The sequence below is a fragment of the Carettochelys insculpta genome, chromosome 8, assembly GCF_033958435.1.
Source record: "Carettochelys insculpta isolate YL-2023 chromosome 8, ASM3395843v1, whole genome shotgun sequence".
NCBI lineage: Eukaryota > Metazoa > Chordata > Testudines > Carettochelyidae > Carettochelys > Carettochelys insculpta.
The window spans coordinates 75927161-75946700 of NC_134144.1; the positions used below are offsets into that span (position 1 = coordinate 75927161).

General features: G+C 45.1%; 1 protein-coding gene across 1 annotated transcript in view; it reads left to right on the forward strand.

The window, feature by feature from the left end:
* Positions 1 to 19540, forward strand: part of LOC142017056 (unconventional myosin-X-like) — a 262366-nt gene that overhangs the window by 163437 nt on the left and 79389 nt on the right. The window contains exon 30 of the mRNA XM_075001671.1: positions 2573 to 2715. Coding sequence (XP_074857772.1) covers positions 2573 to 2715 — 143 coding nt within the window. The remainder of the gene's footprint in view (positions 1 to 2572; positions 2716 to 19540) is intronic.

Consider the following 19540-nt stretch of genomic DNA (forward strand, 5'->3'; position numbering starts at 1 on the left):
TTGTCCCTGCTGTTATCACTTTAATATGTTTTAGATGTTGGAAAATTGATTCTTTAATTATTTGTTCCATTATCTTTCAGTTTTTATGTGTCTTTATGCTGCCTACCCTTGGAACTCAAGTTACATAAAAACTTAAACATTTGAAAAGCTTTATTAGAATGCTGACATTTTCTGCAGGAAAAAGCCCAGATTAACAAATATATGCTCTAGCCCACGGGGGGGCTCTGCAACATCATAAACTGTATTATACTCTTATTGCTACCTAGGAAATGCAATAAAGGTCCTATTAAAACAGAGGACAGTTCTGTAATTCATACACTGTGCTGCAAAACCAACCAGAGTACAAATCAGGGAGCATTTCACATTTTATTCAGTTGAAAACATTTACTGTCAGCTCTGTGGCTGTCAGCCTACCTAGCTGCCCTCATCTGCAGGCAGCTAGGCATGCTAAGAGTCCCTGTTTTTTGCCTTGCTCCAGCCACATGGCTGTCAGCCTGACAGTGGTGCCACGGGGGCAAGCAAGGGAGAATGTGGGCTGGGCAGTTTCCCGGCTCCTGCAAGCCCATTGACTTCGACTTGCATGAAAAGTTGAGTTATGCAGGAGGGTTGCAGGAATGGGTTTACTTAACCAGCAGCGGTGGTGATGACCACCAGAGCTCGAGGCCCCCTTGAAAGGCCCAACCCTGAGGCAACTGCCGCCTTTGTGCCTCCCTCTCGCCCTCATTGGCAGGCTTAGGTTCATCCTACCTTTTAAGTTTCTTATTACATTACTTTAAAGTATTTTTTCTCCTGCAAGCTGCAGGGGCTTTCAGACTTACAGCTTTGAAATGTTTGTATTTTAAGGGATTCTTAGCTGTATATTGAGGAGGAAAGTTTTAGACGTTCCTTTAGTTATATACTTATAACTGGCTCTACGCTACAGCACTATATCAGTATAACTACATCAGATGGATTAAGTCAATTCAGAATGTCTTCAGTAGTAACATGCTACGGTAGCACAATTGCACTGATGCAGCATTTTGAGTTTAGATTTGCCCTTTGTCCCATTGTAATCCCAGGTGCAAAGTGAGGTGGCTGGCTAGAGATGTAGGACTGGAATTTATGCTCTTAAGTCTGGCTTGTCTCTCTTCTTCTCCCCTGGAGTGGGTCTCAGATACAGAGGCTCCCCATCTCTGCCCCAAGGTTTTCATCTCCTTAGAAATCAGTGGATGTTTTCAGTTGTCCTTAATATTAGCCTTAGAGGTAGATCCCCAGCTAATAAGAATTGTCATCATTCCATTTACTTCGACAAAACTATGACAATTTACACCAGCTGAAGACCTTTAACCAAAGATGCCTTTCATTGTCATAGGATGCAGTCTGGTGCTTACTAAAGTACTAATGCGTCAGTCTTCAAGCAGTGGGACTTGTGAGAAGATGGCAGGAGTACATGGAGACACCTTCAAGTTGTTAGTGTTTGCAACAAATACATAAGAACTAGGGATAGGGCAATCATACCTCACTGTCCCAAATACAGGGACAGGGAGATATGGATAGGAGGGGTGGCTCTTCCCGGCTCCACCAAGCCCTGGGGAGCTGGGAAGGAGGCGGCAGCCACCAGCTGTCCACTGGTGCCCTAGGGAATCAGCAGCCGCCAGCCCTCCCTGGGAAGTGGCAGCCCCCATCACTCCCTGGGGAGCCCCGGGGAAATGGTAGACGCCAGCTCTCCTTGGGAGTGCTGGGGAAGCGGCAGCTGCTGGCCCTCCCCCCAGAGCTCCATGGAAGCGGCAGTCCCCAGCACTCCCTGGGGAAGTGACAGCCGCCCATGCTGCCCCACTTCCCCAGGGCTCGGGGAAGTCACTCCCACTAGCAGCTTCACCTGTGCAGCCGCTGGCAGGAAAGGTCAGTTGGCGGGGAGGGCCCAAATATGGGAACCTCCTGCCATATACGGGATGGATGGTCACCCTAACCATGGATCATCATATTAAATTAATAGGTAGCAAGTTTAAAACAAACAAAATAAAGAGTTTCTTCACTCAGTGCACAGTCAACCTATGGGACTCCTTACCAGAGGATGTTGTGATCAGGGCCCAAGAAAAGAGCTAGATACATTCATGGAGGACAGGGCCATCAATGGCTATCAGCCAGGATGGGTAGGAATGGTGTCCCTAGCCCCTGTGGTCAGAAGCTGGGAATAGTGACCAGGGAGGGAACATTTGATGACTGTTGGTTCTGTTCATTCCTCTCAGACCCCTGGCATTGGCCACTGTTGGAAGATAGAACACTGGGTTAGATGGACCTATGGTCTGACTCAGTATGGCTGTTCTCATGAATACACCCCTCTCTCCAATTTGTAATCCAGCATGAGAGGGCTCTTTCTCCTGTTTAAATGTTCTCATAACTCTTCCTAGTATGTTTTCCATAGGTCTGACTGGCATTTCTCATGCTGAGGCAGAGGTGCTGTAGTTCAGTGTGAAGGCTCAGGCTTTGGCAGAGGGGCTAATGGTTGAAGAGATGTGCTCTGGCTCATTGGTGCTTTTGTTCCAGACTTGGATCTGATCTGATGAGTTTTAATTCTCGTGTTTTCTGGCAGGCCAAATTCCTTTGTGATCATCACAGCAAATCGAGTGATTCACTGTAATAGTGATACCCCAGAGGAGATGCACCACTGGATCTCACTCCTACAGAAACCGAAAGGCGAATCCAAGATTGATGGTCAGGAGTTTCTTGTCAGAGGTAAAAGGAAGTATGCACCATAACTGTATGCTGCATATAAAGTCAGCATGTCACAAAGAGTGAAATGCAAATGGGGTTGGATATGTCACTGGCGAAGATGGACATGTCTAGTGGGACCCACAGTATTTATTATTACAGTATTTCCATTCTTATCTAGACCCTTCCTTAGTGGTCTAATGAGGGAGTAAATAGCATGTTCTTCGAGTGCTTGCTCATGTTCATTTCACAATAGGTGAGCATGCTTGCCATGTGTACCAGTGCTGGAAGTTGTTTAGTTGTATCCATAGGGAAGAGCCTCTAGCAACCCCTGGAGTGGCTTCTGCCTGGCAAAGTATAGGAGGTGCTGCACACTCCCCCCCTCCCCACCACCCTCCCAGCCCTTTTTTGCCACCATTGACAGTGCATCAGAACAGCTCTGCTCCAGCATTGGCTGTTGTCTTCCCATTGTTAGTCTTTCTTTGTAGTTAGTTTACCCACAGTAATGTTTAGAGTAACTGGCCCCCTTTGAGACTTCAGTCTACATTGGAGCACATCCTGATCCTTGGGATTTAAACACTAAGATTCTTGCACACAGTCTGTGCCAATCAGTGACACACATGGGAGTTGCCTGTGCTATCTTGGTGAAACACAGATCAGCAACAGGTGCAACATGTGTTAGTCCTCTAAGTGTACAATTAAGGAGTGGTTCAGTTGGCTTTGTGACCTTCTAATGGAGTCAGCCCTAACCCTGGCACTGGAGCACTGATCAGAGTTGGTGCCATGCATCGAGGGGTCAGTGCATAGTGCCCAGGTGGCACCATCCACTAGTCAGCACTGCTCCACCTCCCTGGCTCCAACAAAGAAGCCAAGAAGCACGGCAATGGGCTGCTCACCTTATCTCAAGAGGAAAAAAAGGACAAGACAGCAGATGAACGCAGACCCTTGTCAGGTGACTCCCTGTTTTCACTGAGCTCACAGGGCCTGATCAGGCAGAGTGCAGCATCCTAGCCCACTCCCTCCCTCTGTGAATAGCAAACTTCAAAGTCATATTCAGGTGCCCTGCAGGCCACTCAGGAGATACTCTCCCTTCTAGTATCCACATACCAGACCTTTGGGGCTCCACATTCCAGGGATAAACCCGTACTTGGCACAGTGGGCTCTTCTCAATATTGGCATCAGACTCCAAACAGGGAAGGGTCCAGGCATCTCTTTCTGGCCCAAGATTGCTGGAAGATGACCCAGGGAAGGCCAACCCCACTAACCCTGCTTAGGCTGTTAGTCTGGATTCCCAGGCACAGTGGCTTATGGTATGGGTCACCAGTGCGGGAGTACAGACCCTTGGGTACATATGCTCTCCACACTGAGCAAGAGTGTTAACACCAACAATCCATAAGCCCTTGGCAATGTCAGAACACCAGCCCATAAGAGCAGCATAGCCTCCTTCAAAAGCACTCCTTTTCCTGGTTAACAGATATGGGCACTGGTCACGCTCTGCCTCATGCTCCAGGTCACAGTTTTAGCACGGCTGAAGAAGCTTTAGGTGTAGATTACTGGCCAGAGGCAGCTGATCTGCTGTCTGCATGCTTGGAGGGAGTCCAGATTCTCAGTCTCAAGCTAAGGTACTAGTCTTGATGCGTCTCTGATCTTCCAGTTGCCAAATGGCTGGCAAGTAGACATTAGCCCATGTTCAGTCTGGGGCTCTCTGCTGCTGCCAGAACAACCCCTCCCAGTGAGATCTGTGGAACTGATGGCACTGCAACCCGTGTGATGGCACTAGCATCCATGGCCATCTCCATGGTACCACTGAGCCCTTTGGAGCCTTGCTCACCCATCTCACATGGCAGTCAGTAACCAGGGTTTTGGACAAACATGCAGCTCCCACCTCTCAATCATGTGCAGAGCTCTTAGGGGTAGTCTATCCTCCTGCTGCACAGGAAGAGATGGCACTGGTGCCCACGGTGCCAGGAAGGGCACCAAAAGCAGGGCCATCTTCCTTCCTACCATGACATTTTCCCCTCCCATCCTTCAGAAGGACATAACAGCACACCAAGAACTACTGAAGAGGGTGGTCTGCAATCTCAATGTGAGGGTTGAATAATAGAATCTTAGAATACTAGAACTGGAAGGGACCTTGAGAGGTCATCAAGTCCAATCTCCTGCCCTCCTGGCAGGCCAAGCACCATCTAGACAATCTCTGGTAGGAGGTGTCGTCTAACCTGCTCTTAGATATGTCCAGTGATGGAGATTCCACAAACTCCTTAGGAAATTTATCCCAGTACTTAACCATGCTTTTAAGAAGTTTTTCCTAATGTCCAGCCTAAACCTCCCATGCTGTAATTTAAGCCCATTGCTTCTAGTCCTGTCCTATCAGACGTTAAAGAAAATAACTTTTTTCCCCTCCTCCTTGTAACACCATTTTAGGTACTTGAAAGTTATCATATCACCTCTCAGTCTTCTCTTTTCCAAACTAAACAAATCCAGTTTTTTCAGTCTTCCCTCATAGGCCATGTTTTCTAGACCTTAAATCATTTTTGTTGCACTTTTCTGGACCTTCTCTAATTTCTCCACGTCTTTCCTAAAATACGTGGCGCTGAACTGAACACAATAGTCCACATGAAGATGGATCAGCACAGAGTAGAACAGAAGAATTACTTCTCATGTCTTGCTTACAAAATTCTTGTTAATGTATCCGAGAATTATGTTTGCTTTTTTTGCAACAGTGTCACACTGGCTCATGTTATCTTGTGGTGCACTGTGACCCTTATATCCCTTTCTGCAGTACTCCTTACTAGGCAGTCACTTCCCATTTTGTATGCATTAAACTGATTGTTCTTTCCTAAATGGAGTACTTTGCATTTGTCCTTATTGAACTTCATCCTATTTACCTCAGACCATTTCTTCCTCTTTATTCGGCTTTGGTGAGGCCACATCTGGAATACTGTGTCCAGTTCTGGGCCCCAAGTTATAGGAAGGATGTGGACTAAGGAGGAGTATAAACATACGGCTGGAGAATGCCGGGCAGTAATCAGGAAAGTGAAAGCACAATTGGAACTGCAGCTGGCAAGGGATGTGAAGAGTAACAAGAAGGGTTTCTACAGGCATGTGAACAATAAACGGGTTATTGGAGAAGGTGTGGGGCCATTACTGGATGAGGGAGGTAACCTAGTGACAGATGATGAAGGAAAAGCTGAGGTACTCAATGCTTTTTTTGCCTCAGTCTTCACAGACAAAGTCAACTTCCCAGTGATGGTCCTAGATGATGCAGTACAGGAAGGTGGAAGGCAGCCATCTGTGGCGAAGGAACAAGTTCTGAGCTATCTAGAAAAACTAGATGTGCATAAGTCCGTGGGTCTGGATTTAATGCACCCCAGGGTACTGAGGGAATTGGCAGAGGTCATTGCTGAACCTATGGCCCTTATCCTTGAAGACTCTTGGAAATTGGGGGAGATACCGGATGACTGGAAGAAGGCAAACGTAGTGCCCATCTTTAAAAAAGGAAAGAAGGACAATCCAGGGATCTATAGACCCGTCAGCCTTACCTCAATCCCTGGGAAAATAATGGAGGGAATCTTCAAAGAGTCCATTTTGAAGCACTTGGAATAGGGGAAAGTGATCAAAAGTAGCCAACATGGATTCACCAGGGGCAAGTCTCTGATCAGCTTCTATGACGACGTAACAAGCTCTGTGGATATGAGGAAGTCAGTGGATGTGATATACCTTGACTTCAGCAAGGCTTTTGATACGGTCTCCCACAACATTCTTGTCCATAAGTTAAGGAAATATGGATTGGATCCTTGGACTATAACATGGATAGAAAGCTGGCTTGATGGTCAGGCCCAACGGGCAGTGGTCAGTGGCTCAATATCAGGATGGCGGTCTGTTTCAAGCGGAGTGCCGCAAGGCTCAGTTCTGGGGCCGGTGTTATTCAACATCTTTATTAATGACCTGGATGAGGGACTGGGTTGCACCCTCAGCAAGTTTGCAGATGACACAAAACTAGGGGGAGAGGTAGATACTTTGGAGGGTAGAGAGGGAATCCAGAGGGACCTGGATAAATTGGAGGACTGGGCCAAAAGAAATCTGATGTGGTTCAATAAGGAGAAGTGTAGAGTCCTGGGGCAGAAGAATCCCAAACATTGTTATAGGCTGGGGACTGACTGGCTCAACAGCAGTACGATGGAAAGGGACCTAGGGGTTCTTGTGGATGAAAGGCTGGATATGAGTAAACAGTGTGCCCTTGTAGCCAAGAAAGCTAACGGCATACTGGGGTGCATTAGGAGGAGCATTTCAAGCAGATCTAGGGAAGTAGTTATTCCTTTTTATTCAGCACTGGTGAGGCCACATCTGGAATATTGTGTCCAGTTTTGGGCCCCCCAGTATAAAAAGGATTTGCTAGAGCAGGTTCAGTGAAGGGCAACAAAAATGATTAAGGGTCTGGAACACAAGACCTATGAGGATAGGCTGAGGGATTTGGGCTTGTTTAGTTTACAGACGAGAAGACTTAGAGGTGATTTAATAGCAGCCTTCAACTTCCTGAAGGGGAGCTCTAAAGAGGAGGGTGAGAAATTGTTCTCAGTGGTGTCAGATGGCAGAACAAGGAGTAATGGTCAGAAGTTGAAGAGGGAAAGGTGTAGGTTAGATATTAGGAAAAACTTCTTCACCAGGCGGGTGGTGAAGCATTGGAATGCATTGCCTAGAGAGGTGGTGGATTCTCCATCCCTTGAAGTTTTTAAGTCCTGGCTGGACAAGGTCCTGGCTGGGATGACTTAGTAGGGGTTGATCCTGCTTGAAGCAGGGGGCTGGACTAGATGACCTCCTGAGGTCCCTTCCAGCCCTGTGATTCTGTGATACACTGGAGAGGGTCCAGGGGAGGGCGACCAAAATAATTAGGGGGTTGGAGCATATGACTTACGAAGAAAGGTTGAGGGAATTGGGACTGTTTAGTCTGCAGAAGAGAAGACTCAGGGGGGACTTGATAACAGTCTTCAGCTTACTGAAGGGAGGTTGCAAAGGGGCTGGAGAGAGGCTGTTCACAGTGGTCACAGATGGCAGAACGTGGAACAATGGTCTCAAGTTGCAGTTGGAAAGGTCCAGGTTGAACATTAGGAAAAACTTTTTCGCTAGGAGGATGGTGAAGCATTGGAATGGTCTACCCAGGGAAGGAGTGGAGTCTCCATCCCTGGAGGTGTTTAAGTCTCGGCTCGACAAAGCCCTGGCGGGGCTGATCTGATAGGTTTGGTCCTGCTTAGAGCAGGGGGCTGGACTCAATGGCTTTTTTTAGGTCTCTTCCAGCTCGATTCTATGATTCAGTCTGTCCAGATCATTTTGTATTACAGCCATTTCCTCCAAAGCACTAGCAACTACGACAGATCAGGAAAGGGATCTTGGAGTTATAGTGGATAGTTCTCTGAAGACATCCACGCAGTGTGCAGCGGCAGTTAGTAAGGCAAATAGGATGTTAGGAATTATTAAAAAAGGGATCGATAATAAGACAAAAGATATCATACTTCCCCTATATAAAACTATGGTACGCCCACATCTCGAGTACTGCGTGCAGATGTGGTCTCCTCACCTCAAAAAAGATATATTGGCATTAGAAAAGGTTCAGAAAAGGGCGACTAAGATGATTAGGGGCTTGGAAAGGGTCCCATATGGGGAGAGGCTAGAGAGACTGGGACTTTTCAGTTTGGAAAAAAGGCGATTGAGGGGCGATATGATAGAGGTATATAAAATCATGAACGGTGTGGAGAAAGTGAATATAGAAAAATTATTTACCTTTTCCCATAATACAAGAACTAGGGGACACCAAATGAAATTGATGGGTAGTAGGTTCAAAACTAATAAAAGGAAATTTTTCTTCACACAGCGCACAGTCAACCTGTGGAACTCCTTGCCCGAGGAGGCTGTGAAGGCCAGGACTCTATTAGGGTTTAAAAAAGAGCTTGATAAATTTTTGCAGGTCAGGTCCATAAATGGCTATTAGCCAGGGATAAAGTATGGTGCCCTAGCCTTCATAACAAGGGCAGGAGATGGATGGCAGGAGATAAATCACTTGTCTTCTGTTCTCCTTTTCTGGGGCACCTGGCATTGGCCACCGTCGGCAGATGGGATGCTGGGCTTGATGGACCTTTGGTCTGACCCAGTATGGCCATTCTTATGTTCTTATGTTCTTATGTTCAACCTCTTCCAGCTTGGTATCATCCACACCTTTTATACGCATACGCTCTATGCCATTATCTAAATTGTTCAGTGTCTGGCTCTGTTCAATATCTTCATTAACTGCTACCCCAATGAAACCCCACTTGTTTTGCCCTTCCAACATTACTGTCAATGATTGTTATCTACTCTGCTAATAGTTATCCAACCAGTTATGCACCCACTTTCTTTTAGCACTGTCTGGCTTATATTTCCCTAGTAACAGAGAGGTAGCCATGTTAGTCTATTCTAGCAAAACAAAACAGCAGTCATGTAGCACTTTAAAGACTAACAAAATAATTTATTCTTTCGCTAGTTTACTGATAGGCAGGTCATACAAGACTGCATCAAATGCTTTACTGAACTCTAGGTATACCATGTTCACTGCTTCCCCTTATCCACAATACTTGTTATCCTACCAAAGACAGCTAACAGGTTGGTTTTATATGATTTGTTCTTGAGAAAGCCATGCTGAATATTACTTATCATCTTACTATCTTCCAGGGTTGTCCTTATTTCCCTTTTAATAGCTGGGCACTACACTTGCCCTTTTCCAGTCTTCTGGACCCTCTCCCATCTTCCTTGACTTCTCAAATATGATAGCTAATGGCTCAGATACCTCTTCCATCAGCTCCTTGAGTATTGTAGGATGCATTTCATCAGGCCCTGGTGACCTGAAAATGTCTAATTTGTTGAAGTAATTTTTCACAGTCTGCTTTGGACTTAACTAGGTTGCACAGTTTTGTATCATTTGCACATTTTGCCACCTCACTGTTTACCACTCTCTCCAAATCATTTATGAATCTGTTGAGTAGGATTGGTCTCAATACAGACCCTTGGAGAACAGCATTAATTACCTCTCTGAAAACTGATTATTTAGTCCTACCTTTTCTTTCCTATCGTTTAAACAGTTATCAGTCCATAAGAGGACCTTCCCACTTATTCCATGACTGCTAACTTTGCTTAGGAGCCTTTGGTGAGGGTCTTTGTGAAAGGCTTTCTGAAAATCTAAGTACACTATATCCACTGGATACCCCTTGTCCACATGTGTGTTGACCCCTTCAAAGAATTTTAGTAGATTGGTGAGGCATCATTTTCTTTTATAGAAGCCCTGCTAACTTTCCCCCCAACAAATTATGTTCATCTTTGTGTCTGACAATTGGATTACTATAGTTTCACCAATTTTCCTGGTGTTGAAATTAGACTTGTCAGCCTGTAATTACCAGCATCACCTGTAGAGCCCTATTTAAAAATTGGCATCACATTAGCTATCCTCCACTCATTTGGTACAGAAGATTATTTAAAGGATGGGTTACAATTCTTGGTTAACAGTTCTGCAGTTTCACATTTGAGTTCTTTAGAATTCAGGTGAATACCATCAGTGACTCATTACTGTTTAGTTTATTCATTTGTTCTGATACCTTCTCTAATGACACCTCAGTTGGAGACTTAATTTTTTTTAATTAATAAGAACATAAGAACGGCCATACTGGGTCAGACCAAAGGTCCATCCAGCCCAGTATCCTGTCTGCCGACAGTGGCCAGTGCCAGGTGCCCCAGAGGAGGTGAACCGAAGACAATGACCAAGCGATTTGTCTCCAGCCATCTGTCTCCAGCCTTTGACTAAAGGCTAGGGGCACCATACTTTACCCTTGACTAATAGCCATTTATGGACCTAACCTCCAAAAATTTATCAAGCTCTATTTTAAACTCTGTTAGAGTGCTGGCCTTCACAGCCTCCTCTGGCAAGGAGTTCCACAGGTTGACTGTGTGCTGTGTGAAGAAAAATTTTCTTTTATTAGTTTTGAACCTACTACCCATTAATTTAATTTGGTGTCCTCTAGTTCTTATATTATGCGAACAAGTAAATAACTTTTCAATATTCACTTTTTCCACACCATTCATGATTTTATATACCTCTATCATATCACCCCTCAATCTCCTCTTTTCTAGACTGAAAAGTCCCAGTCTCTCTAGCCTCTCCTCATATGGGACCCTTTCCAAACCCTTAATCATTTTAGTTGCCCTTTTCTGAACGTTTTCTAATGCCAGTATATCTTTTTTGAGGTGAGGAGACCACATCTGCACGCAGTACTCAAGATGTGGGCATACCATAGTTTTATATAGGGGAAGTATGATATTCTTTGTCTTATTTTCTATCCCTTTTTTAATAATTCCTAACATCCTATTTGCTTTACTGACTGTCGCTGCACACTGCATAGATGTTTTCAGAGAACTGTCCACTATAATTCCAAGATCCCTTTCCTGATCTGTTGTATCTAAATTTGCCCCCATCACATTGTATGTATAATTGAGGTTATTTTTCCCAACGTGCATTACCTTGCACTTACCCACATTAAATTTCATTTGACGTTTTCCTGCCCAATCACTCAGTTTGCTGAGATCTTTTTGAAGTTCTTCACAATCTGCTTTGGTTTTGACTATCCTGAACAGCTTGGTATCATCTGCAAACTTTGTCACCTCACTGCTTACTCCTTTCTCTAGATCATTGATGAACAAGTTGAACAGGATTGGTCCCAGGACTGACCCTTGGGGAACACCACTAATTACTTTTTAGTTTTTGGCTAGCTGTTCTTTAAATCCTTTTTTGGCCTTCCTAATTATATTTTTACACTTCATTTGATGGAGTTTGTTTCTTTCTATTTTCTTCACCAGGATTTAACTTCTACTTTTTAAAGTGTGCCTTTTTAACTCTCAGTCTTTCTTTTATTTGATTGTTAAAGCCACAATCACTGTTTTTTATTCTTTTACTGTGTTTTTAATATGGGGTGTATATTTAAGTTAAGCCAATATTATGGTGTCTTTAAAGAGCTTCCATGCAGCTAACAGGGATTTCAATTTTGGCACTATACCCTTTAATTTTTGTCTAACTAACCTCATTTTTATATAGTTCCCCTTTCTGAAAATAAATGCTAGAGTGTTGGGCTGCTGTGGTGGTTTTCCCCTCATAGGGGTGTTAATGATATTATGATCATTGTTTCTAATCAGTCCAGCTGCAGTCGCTCTTAGTTCAGTTCCTGCACTCCACTAAGGAATACTTAAGAATTTATTCTCATCTTGTAAGCTTTAGAACCAGCTGTTCCAAGATGCATTCATTTAAGGTGTCAAGGGACTTTGAAGGAGTGTGGGCACTTCAAAGTATCCGCAGCTACATGCAAGCTGACACTTCAAAGTTGCTGCGGGGGAGATTTTGACTAAGGAAGTGTTGCATATGCACCACAGCACTTCATTAATAATCTCCTGACACCCTAATTACCATGCCCCCTTCAAAGTTAGGGGCTAGTCTAGGCACAAGCAATGAGATGTAAACGTATGGATAGATGATCATGTGATACCCCTGAAGACAGGGCTGAATCATGACATTCTGAAACCCTAAGCTATGTCAAAAATACTATAAAATACCATCAAATTAATTTATTATTTCATAGAGAGGACATTGAATATCTAAAAATAAAAGCTGTGCAGATGAATGCACGTTCATTTTCATTGTCTGAGTCAGATGCCACGAACTGAAGGTTGATTTTTCTTTTTTGGGGGTTTGGGTTCTGTAAATTCTGCAGCAGAGTGTTGCTCTTTAAGACTTCTGACAGCATGTTCCTCATCTTGTCCCCCTCAGATTTTGGAAGGCACTTCAAATTCTTAAACCTTGGGTCAATGCAGGAGCTATCTTTAGAAATCTCACATTGGTACTGTTCCAAAGGTGTGGTTGTGCTCCATAGGTTCTGCACTTCTGTGCAGTTATTGTAAGAGGCAACTTTTTGTGGTGTTGGGAGAACTGGGGAGAAACGTGGGCCCACTCACTACTCCAGGTTTCTGGCCTAGGTCTTAGGTTGTGGCAGCTAATGGTTTTTTTTTTCCCCTAAGCCCCAGTGCAGCAGCCTTCCCTAGGCCATTTCCCTGAACACTCCCATAGTACCCTCTCTGGTACCTGAGCAAAATCCAGTGGTGGAAAAAATACCCCAAAAAGTCTCCTGAGTAGAAGTACTGCTATTTTGAAAAAATTTAACTAAGTAAAAGTGAAAGTATCCTGGGAAACTACTTGAGTAAAGGTAGAAACCTGTAGAAGCTTAACTGTACTCAAGTATCCAGAAGTAAAAAGTAGCTGGCCTGTGATATCTATGGTTAACCACCTGAGTTATCATAGAGGACCATTATTTGCCACATATTTTAAACACTCCCCACTGCCTTATGGGTTATCCTGGGAAGGAGCAAGGCTAAGGGAGTAAACCCTGACAGAAAATCCGGAGGGGAGTCCTAAGGCGGTTCTGTGCCGACTTCTGGCATTGACCCAGCAACTCCTGCAGCTGAGCTGGTACCAGACGTAGAGGTTATCCTCTCTTTTGGACTATATCAGTAAAGCCGAGAGGGGGACACTGACATCTGGGCAGCCCAGGGTCCCAAAAAAAAAAAAATTGCCCAGGCTTGCGCCTGGAGAGGTACTCCAGCATCACTTAACAGCGTTGAACCAACACGGGAGGTAACAGATACCAGTTATAAGCTCTTGCTCGATTGGCGTAGAGAGTGAGTGCCAGGCGTTGCCTTCGACACTGGGAGAGATCATCGCATCTCACTGGACAGTCACTGCCCGCCTCAAGCTGGGCAGCCCCCAGCCAGTAGGGTACTGTCCCACCACAGTTCACCTGCCTCACTGGGTGTGTGAGGCTTAAGGTTCCCAAACCTGACAAGTGACTGAAATTTGAGCACCAGGCAAACCAATAAGAAAATCAACAAGAAAAGGAAACCCTCAAAGTTTTCAGCTTGCTTGCTGGAATGTGCGGACCATACTGACCGGTTTGACTGAAGAACTTCAGGACATCAGTGACACCTGAAAGACCGCTGTCATCCATGAGGAACTGAAGAGGCTCCAAGCTGACATTGCTGCTCTGCAAGAGATGCGACTCGCAGATTTGGGATCTCTAAAGGAAAAGGACTACACCTTTTTCTGGCAGGGTAAAGCCCAAGAAGAATCCAGGGAGCATGGTGTTGGTTTTGCCATCAGAAACACCCTTCTACAAATGGTGGAAATAGTCATAGGTGGATCAGAAAGACTCCTTCAGGTCATACTTCAAACTTGCGCCAGTCCTGTTCACCTGATCAGCCCTTATGCTCCAACCCTGTACGCCACACCAGAAGTAAAAGACAAGTTCTATGACGTGCTTAGTGCTTCCATAGCGCAAATACCTGCTCGCGAACAACTGTACATTTTGGGTAACTTCAATGCGAGAGTTGGAGCCAATTGTGACTCATGGCCTTCCTGCTTAGGCTACTTCGGTGTGGGAAAAATGAATGAAAACAGACAGCGTCTTCTTGAACTTTGCACGTGCCACAATCTGTGCATCTCAAACACATTTTTCCAAACCAACACACAGCACAGTGTCATGGAGACACCCACGCTCAAAACACTGGCATCAGCTAGATGTGGTCATGACTAGACATGATAAAAATGTCATTCTGACACGCAGCTATCATAGTGCCAACTGTGATACAGATCACTTGCTAGTTTGCTCCAAACTCAAGGTGAGACCCAAGAAGCTGTACCACTCTAAACCAACTGGAAGGCCCCACACTGATGCCAGAAAGACAGCAAACTCAGAGAGAGCTGAAAAGTTCAGAGAGACCCTCGAGGAGAATCTGCGCAGGAGCCCTGGGGGTGCGGATGTGACATCCAGATGGCGGCATCTGAGGGATACAATTTACAACACGGCCTTGTTGGTGTTTGGAAGAAGAGCTAGAAACACAAATGACTGGTTCAAAGCTAACTCCGATGAGTTGATTCCAGCCATCGAAAAGAAGCGCGCTGCACTCCTAGAGTACAAACGCTCACCGAGCCAGAGTACCCTACAAGCGCTCAGAGCAGCCAGAAAAACAGTACAGCAGACAGCCAGGCGTTGTGCCAACAACTACTGGCTCGAGCTATGCAGCAGCATCCAGACCAGTGCTGACTCTGGTAATCTCAAGGGAATGTATGAGGGCATCAAGAAGGAATTAGGACCCACCCAGAACAAGATGGCACCTCTGAAACCCAAATCTGGTGAAGTCATCATTGACAAAGCCAAACAGGTGGAGCGCTGGGTCGAGCACTACTCCGAGCTGTACTCACACAAGAACATTGTGTTGATACAGCCCTCAATGCCATCGAGCTGCTACCAGTAATGGACGAACTGGATCAGGAACCAACTGTGGACAAACTGAAGAAAGCCATCAACAGCATTGTGGTAGGAAAGGCCCCAGGCCAGGATGGTATACCACCAGAGGTAATCAAGTGTGCCATGGACACCCTCCTGCAACCCCTACATGAGCTACTGTGCCTGTGTTGGAGATTGGGAGAGGTTCCACAGGATATGCGCGACGTGAGCATTGTAACCTTGTATAAGAACAAAGGAGACAGAAGCAACTGCAACAATTACCGTGGAATCTCCCTCCTAAGCATCACTGGTAAACTGTTCGCTCGCGTCATCCTCAGCAGACTCCAGAAGATTGCTGACAGGGTGTATCCTGAATCACAGTGCAGATTTTGCGCAGAGAAATCTACCGTTGACATGGGTCTTCTCTCTGAGGCAGCTGCAGGAGAAATGCAGGGAGCAGAGGAAGCCACTCTATATTGCCTTCATCAATCTGACCAAGGCCTTCGACTTGGTCATCAGGGATGGACTGTTCAAACTGCTCCACAAGATAGGCTGTCCGCCACGGTTACTCAAGATGATCCAGTCTTTCCACAAAGATATGAGAGGAACCATCCAACATGATGGCACTTTATTGGATGTTTTCAGCATCAGGAGCGGAGTCAAAAAAGGATGCGTCCTTGCTCCGACATTGTTCGGGATCATCTTCGTGCTCCTGCCTTTGGATCTTCAACAGAGGGCATCTTTTTGCACACAAGATCTGATGGGAAACTGTTTAATCTTGCAAGGCTGAAAGCTAAGTCTAAGGTGCGGGAAGTCCTCATCAGAGATATGCTGTTCGTGGATGACGCTGCTGTAGTGTCACACACAGAAGACCAGCTTCAGAAACTGCTGGATCGGTTCTCCAAAGCATGCAAGGACTTTGGGCTCTCCATCAGCCTAAAGAAGACAAATGTACTTGCTCAGGACATTGCTGTTTCTCCATCAATCAGCATTGACAACTATATGTTAGAGGTCGTCCACGAGTTCGTTTACCTCAGGTCCACCATCACTGACACCCTGTGATTGGAGACTGAGCTAAATAGGAGGATCGGAAAAGCAGCCACAACTCTGTCCAGACTCAGCGAGAGAGTGTGGAATAACATCAAGTTGTACACCCATACCAAAATGCAAGTCTACAGAGCCTGCATCCTCAATACCCTCCTTTATGGCAGCAAGTCTTGGACCCTGTATGCCCTCCAGGAAAAGAGGCTGAATGTCTTCCACTTGCACTGCCTCAGGCACATCATTGCAATATCGTGGAAGGACAGAGTGCCCAACACTGCCGCCCTTGAGCAAGCTGGAATCCCAACCATGCGCACCCTCCTCAGGCAGCGTCGGCTCCGCTGTCTTGGCCATGACCACAGGATGAATGATGGAAGAATCCCAAAAGACATCCTGAATGGCGAGCTAGCCTCTGGCAAAAGACCTCCCGGATGCCCCTAGCTGCGCTACAAAGATGTTTGCAAGAGGGACCTCAGGGAGGTGGGCATCGAGCCGGACAGCTGGGAGGAGCTGGCAGACAATCGCAGCAGATGGAGGCAGGAACTACACAAGGGCCTTCAGAAGGGTGAGATGAGGATCAGACAGCTAGCAGAGGAGAAGCGAGCCCACAGAAAGCACAGTAAGGACCTGCCAGACACCCACTACACATGCAACAGATGCAGCAAGGACTGTCACTCGTGGGCCTTCACAGTCACAGTCGATGATGCAAATGATGATCCCAAATGGAACTACAAAGGGCGCGATCCATAGTCTACATAGATTGAAGGATGCCTACTACTACTATTTTAAACACACACAAGTATGTCTATACACATATATAAAATGTGTGTGTATGTATGTCTGTGTGTATATATGTGTTTGTACACACAGACACACACACACACAGAGTAAGCCAGCAAAGGGAGGTTTAGGTTGGACATTAGGAAAGTGTGTGTGTGTATGTGTGTGAGAGAAAGCGAGAGAGATAGAATCATATAATGTTAGAACGGGAAGGGACCTCAAGAGGACATTCAGTCCCCTGCCTTCATGGTAGTATCAAGCATCATCTATGTCATCCCTGTTTGAATATTTATCCAGCCCGTTCTTAAATATCTCCAATGTTGGAGATTTTTCCATCATTTTTCCTAATGTCCAACCTAAACCTCCCTTGCTGCAATTTAAGCCCATTGCTTCTTGTCCTGTATTCAAAGGCAAAAAAAATTATTTATCTTCTTCTTCCTTGTAACACCCTTTTAGGTACTTGAAAACTGCTATCATGTCCCCTCTCAGCCTTCTCTTTTCCAAACTAAACAAACCCAGTTCTTTTAATCTTCCCTCATAGGTCATCATTTGTAGACCTTTAATCATTTTAGTTTCTCTTCTTTGGATCTTCTCCACATCTTCCTGAAAATGTGGTGTCCAGAACTGGACACAATCAATACTCCTGATGCTTAATCAGTGCAGAATAGAGTGGAAGAATTACTTCTCATGGCTTGGTCACAACACTCCTGTTAATGCATCCCAGAATCATGTTTGCTTTCCCGCCCCCGCCTCCAGTGTCACACTGTTAACTCATACTTAGCTTGTGATCCACTGTGAACCCTAGATCCCTTTCTACAGTACTCCTTCCTAGGGAGTCTCCATTTTGTATGTGTGAAACTGATTGTTCCTCACTAAGTGGGAGTACATTGCCTTTATCCTTGTTGAACTATTTTCCTCAGACCATTTCTCCCATTTGCCCAGATCATTTTGATTTCTGGCACTATCCTCAAAAGCACTTTCAACCCCTCCCAACTCGATATCAGCTGCAAACTTCATAATGGTACTCTCTATGCCATTATCTAAATCATTGGTGAGGATAGTTCAGCAGTTTGAACACTGGCCTGCTAAAATCAGTGTTATGAGTTCAGCCCTTAAGGGGGCCCATTAGGGATCTGGGATAAACAGATTTGAAAAAAAAAGTAAAAACAGTCAGGGATGGTGATGGGTCCTGCTGTGAGGGCAGGGGACTAGACGCAATGACTTATGAAAGTCCCTTCTAGCCCTATGAGATGGAATATATAGAACAGAACTTACCCCCCCCCAAATCTGATCCCTATGGAACCCTGCTTATTATTCCCTTCCAGCCTGGCTGTGAACCATTAATAACTATTCTCTGTGCACAGTTATCCAACCAGTTATGCACCCACACACATGCGTATTATATACTATATACGCACATTTATATTTCAGAGCTGGGATTTAAATATAATTGCAACCTTCGTTTATAAAAGAACATAAGAACATAAGAATGGCCATACTGGGTCAGACCAAAGGTCCATCCAGCCCAGCATCCCATCTGCCGACGGTGGCCAATGCCAGGTGCCCCAGAGAAGGAGAACAGAAGACAATGATCAAGTGATTTATCTCCTGCCATCCATCTCCTGCCCTTGTTCTGAAGGCTAGTGCACCATACTTTATCCCTGGCTAATAGCCATTTATGGACCTAACCTGCAAAAATTTATCGAGCTCTTTTTTAAACCCTAATAGAGTCCTGGCCTTCACAGCCTCCTCGGGCAAGGAGTTCCACAGGTTGACTGTGCACTGTGTGAAGAAAAATTTCCTTTTATTAGTTTTGAACCTACTACCCATCAATTTCATTTGGTGTCCCCTAGTTCTTGTATTATGGGAAAAGGTAAATAATTTTTCTATATTCACTTTCTCCACACCATTCATGATTTTATATACCTCTATCATGTCGCCCCTCAATCACCTTTTTTCCAAACTGAAAAGTCCCAGTCTCTCTAGCCTCTCCCCATATGGGACCCTTTCCAAGCCCCTAATCATCTTAGTCGCCCTTTTCTGAACCTTTTCTAATGCCAATATATCTTTTTTGAGGTGAGGAGACCACATCTGCACGCAGTACTCGAGATGTGGGCGTACCATAGTTTTATATAGGGGAAGTATGATATCTTTTGTCTTATTATCGATCCCTTTTTTAATAATTCCTAACATCCTATTTGCCTTACTAACTGCCGCTGCACACTGCGTGGATGTCTTCAGAGAACTATCCACTATAACTCCAAGATCCCTTTCCTGATCTGTCGTAGCTAAATTTGACCCCATCATGTAGTACGTGTAATTTGGGTTATTTTTTCCAACATGCATTACTTTATACTTACCCACGTTAAATTTCATTTGCCATTTTGCTGCCCAATCACTCAGTTTGCTGAGATCTTTTTGTAGTTCTTCACAATCCCTTTTGCTTTTGACTGTCCTGAACAACTTGGTGTCATCTGCAAACTTTGCCACCTCACTGCTTACCTCATTTTCTAGATCATTGATGAACAAGTTGAACAGGATCGGTCCCAGGACTGACCCCTGGGGAACACCACTAGTTACCCTCCTCCATTGTGAAAATTTACCATTTATTCCCACCCTTTGTTTTCTGCCTTTTAACCAATTCCCGATCCATGAAAGGACCTTTCCTCCTATCCCATGACCAC